Source organism: Galeopterus variegatus, unplaced genomic scaffold (assembly GCF_000696425.1).
Source record: "Galeopterus variegatus unplaced genomic scaffold, G_variegatus-3.0.2 Scaffold5290, whole genome shotgun sequence".
NCBI lineage: Eukaryota > Metazoa > Chordata > Mammalia > Dermoptera > Cynocephalidae > Galeopterus > Galeopterus variegatus.
The window spans coordinates 217,808-221,273 of NW_007731401.1; the positions used below are offsets into that span (position 1 = coordinate 217,808).

The 3,466-nt window shown below is 49.8% G+C and overlaps 1 protein-coding gene across 1 annotated transcript in view; it reads right to left on the reverse strand.

The window, feature by feature from the left end:
- The window catches only part of SNX18 (sorting nexin 18), a 25,302-nt gene that overhangs the window by 20,379 nt on the left and 1,457 nt on the right, over positions 1 to 3,466 (reverse strand). The window contains exon 2 of the mRNA XM_008589198.1: positions 2,263 to 3,448. Within this exon, the coding sequence (XP_008587420.1) occupies positions 2,263 to 3,448 (1,186 nt within the window). The remainder of the gene's footprint in view (positions 1 to 2,262; positions 3,449 to 3,466) is intronic.

Consider the following 3,466-nt stretch of genomic DNA (forward strand, 5'->3'; position numbering starts at 1 on the left):
GGGGGGGAAGCTCTTTACAACCGCAAGTCCTGAATATGCTCAAAATGCTTTACCCTCGCTTATGATATTCATCTCTTTTGTTCTAAAAATCGCCAACACTAGCATCCTTGATAAACACTGGTTGTAAGCAAATGCTTTTAGCCTTATGTATTGCACACTATAGCTTTAAATGGCAGTACATTCTAAAGACATGTCATCTAGGGACACAGGCTCCCTGTACATTACATACCAAGGGTACAGCAGAAACAAAGTAGAGTACATTGAATATCAACTGGTGTTCTTTCTGAGATTATGTTTAGTGCCCTTGAATCTGTTTAAACCATACAAAATGACACTGGTGTTAATGAAGGTTTCTCAAATCCCAAGCAACAGGAGATAGTTCCAGTTCTAGAATTAAAACAACTAGATGGTTTAATAGACTAAGTAGACTATTGCTGTAAACTGGAAATAGACCTTAGGACAAACACCATATCTTTTCTAATGCATAATTTCAACAGCAGGGCACTTGACAAAGGCTGAGTGCATGGCCTGAATGACAGTAAAACCAGTGGATGAACTGATGCCAACCTGGAATAGTCACCTGCACAGGGCTGTAGGTGTCTGTACTTGGTTTGGCCCTCTTTTAACTACTTACCAATAATTTGCACAAACTCACAGAAATGTGTAAAAAGGCAGCCAGCATGGGTCCAGAACGATGTAACACAATGGAATTTAAATGCTAAGTTCCTGCATTAAAGGCTCAAAAAGTCAGTTCCACCAGCACAGGCCAAAAAGTCAAGGATTCATAACAATTTACGTAAAAAAAAAAAAAAAGGCTAGGGAATGTAGATACAGGTTCAATATAGGCCAATAGCAATATGATTGATCAAAAAGGTAATTCAATCTTACACTACATTTACAAATTGTAAGTTGCCAAGAAAGTTACTATTCTCTACTAAAATTAGTAGGACAGATGTTAAGGGTACTGTATTTAAGCAGCAGCACCGACAGATTCAAGACGTTTGCAAACACTCCCCACCCCCTTCCCCAGGGTAAGAGTCAGACGACTAGTCACACACTTGTAAGGGGAAGGATAGAAGCAGAGAGGAAGGAAGAGAGACTGCTGTGTCCAAATGTCTGAAATGCCTGACATATTGATTTATTTTGTGCAGTTCCGGGGAACAGAAGACAATCAAGGGAGGCAAACCGTAGCTCAATACAAGAAAGAACATATCAAAGATCAGGGTTGTTCATAATGGATTGGCCCACCTAGAAAGGTAAGCATCTCATCACTGAAGGCCAGATCTGATTATCCAAGGACGTTTCCACTGGCACACGAAGTTAGATTAGATGACACCCTCTTCCCACCCTCCCCCTACACTGGATTTTCACAGGCAAGACCACCTCCCTAACTCCAACACCGTCGTCCCATTCTCCCTCAATATAAGGCAAAATATCAGAATGCATCTTAGTAACGTTAGGACAGGCATTACTGCTACTATTTTATTTTTTAAAAAATTTGCAAATTCTAACAAAAGTTGGGGACACTAACAACTACTAATAAAACAAACTCTGACAGCTAGACAGCTAACTCACTGGGATACAGAAACAATGCTCTCAGATACAATACTCAGACGCTATACTTTCTACATAGTTTCTACACCGTTTTCCTAAATAATATGCGTAATTTCAGTTGGTTAATAGATTCCAAACTCAAAATGACCAAGCTTTTCCTGAATTTAGTTAGCCTTTACCTCATTTTACAAAGGCTTCTTGCTTGCAACCTTAAGTCCTTAAGCTGCCCCAGCCCAGAGAATTGATCCTAATTCCTCAACCAAAGCAGGGATTGGAGGTCTAGAGGATGAAAGCAGGACTTACCTTTATTTGCAGACATTCGTTCTTCCCATTATTTCCTTGCTTTCTGAGACCCATCGCTAAGTGGCACTGCACTGTTCCAACGGATGCCTAACGTGGTTTGGGACCCCTTTTGATTCTACCCTACTTACAAAATTACAGATCTGAGCAGCTCATTAGCCAACAATTCAAACTCTAAAATGGAAGCCCTATCACAAAAAGCACTCTCAGAACCTTCTCTAAAGAGTACTCACTGCCTGACTGGAAGACAGACCGAGGAGGAAGCCACCTGTCCCACAATCCACCGTACTCTCTAGGGAACCTGCCTAGCCATCCACATTGCCGGCTTGTGCTACTCCTGTCAAAGTCATCCCTTTCAGACTGAACAATACAATCCATCCCATGTGTTCAAAAGGCCAGGCTTTTTACCTTTCTGAACGTGGATGATGTCCGGGAAGTTGGCCAGGTGCCCCTGATACAGCGCTAACAGGTCCATGACGGGGTCCAGGTCCTGCCTGGGCTGCTCGGCAAAAAGCTCACCGATGGCGTCATAGGCATCTCCGGTGAAGGCGATCGCCTGGTTCAGGCCCGCCGAGAAGGCCTGCTGGTCCAGCTCAAAGGCCTGGCTGAGGCCGCGGAAGGACTGGCCCACCTTCTGGTACTCCTTCTTGAAGCCCGTCACCTGCTTGCGCGCGAACTCGTTGGCCGTGTGGTTGAGCTGCAGCGCGCTGTCGTCCATCTTCTTGGTGAAGCTCTTGAAGCCGTCGATCTTGCTCTCCACCTCCTGCAGGTCCAGGGCGGCGGCGGGGGGCGTGCTCAGGGTCAGGAAGAAGTTGGCGCCCACCATCTCGTCCTTCTCAGCCTTCCTCTTGCCCTGCTTCCAGGCCTTCTCGTCGGTGCTGCTGGGGCACGTCAGGAAGTGCTGGAAGACGTCGCACTGCGCCAGCACCGGGTGGCTGGCCATGTGGTTCATCCACCAGATCAGGCCCTTCCGGCGTTTGGAGATGAAGTCCTCCTCGAAGCGGCCCGTGGCCTGCTTCTCGGGCAGGTGGGGCACCGAGATGACCGGGAACTTCTCGGCCAGGCGCGCATACAGCCAGTCGAAGTGCTTGTAGCGCCGGTGCACTGGCACCTGCGTGTGCGTGGGCACCAGCTTGTAAGAGATGTAGCTCTTCATGCCCTTGAACTTGGTCTGCTTGGTGGGGTCGTCGATGGTGCACTGGAAGGGGTAGGGGTTCTCCTGCCACTCGGGGCCGTAGGGCCCCAGCACCACGCACAGCTTGTCCCCGTCCTTCACGAAGCCCGACGCCTCGCCGAGCACGAAGGCCTCCCCGCCCGACTTGACGAAGGTGGAGAAGCGGTTGAGGTTGCGGCTCACGGTGGCCGAGCTTTTGGCTCCCGACGCGTGGTGCTGCGGGGGCGCCGAGCCGCCGCGGGAGCCCAGCGACAGTTCGGAGCGCGTGGACAGGCGGTAGCGGCCGGCAGCGACGCCACCCGCCGACGACGAGCCGTCAAGGTCCGGGTACGCGCCGCTGCCCAGCGCGCCGGGCTCGTCGGCCACCGTGGAGCTGTCGTCCCACTCGTCGTCCCAGTCATCGTCGCTGCCCTGGCTGGCCTGGTAGCCGCCGTAGAG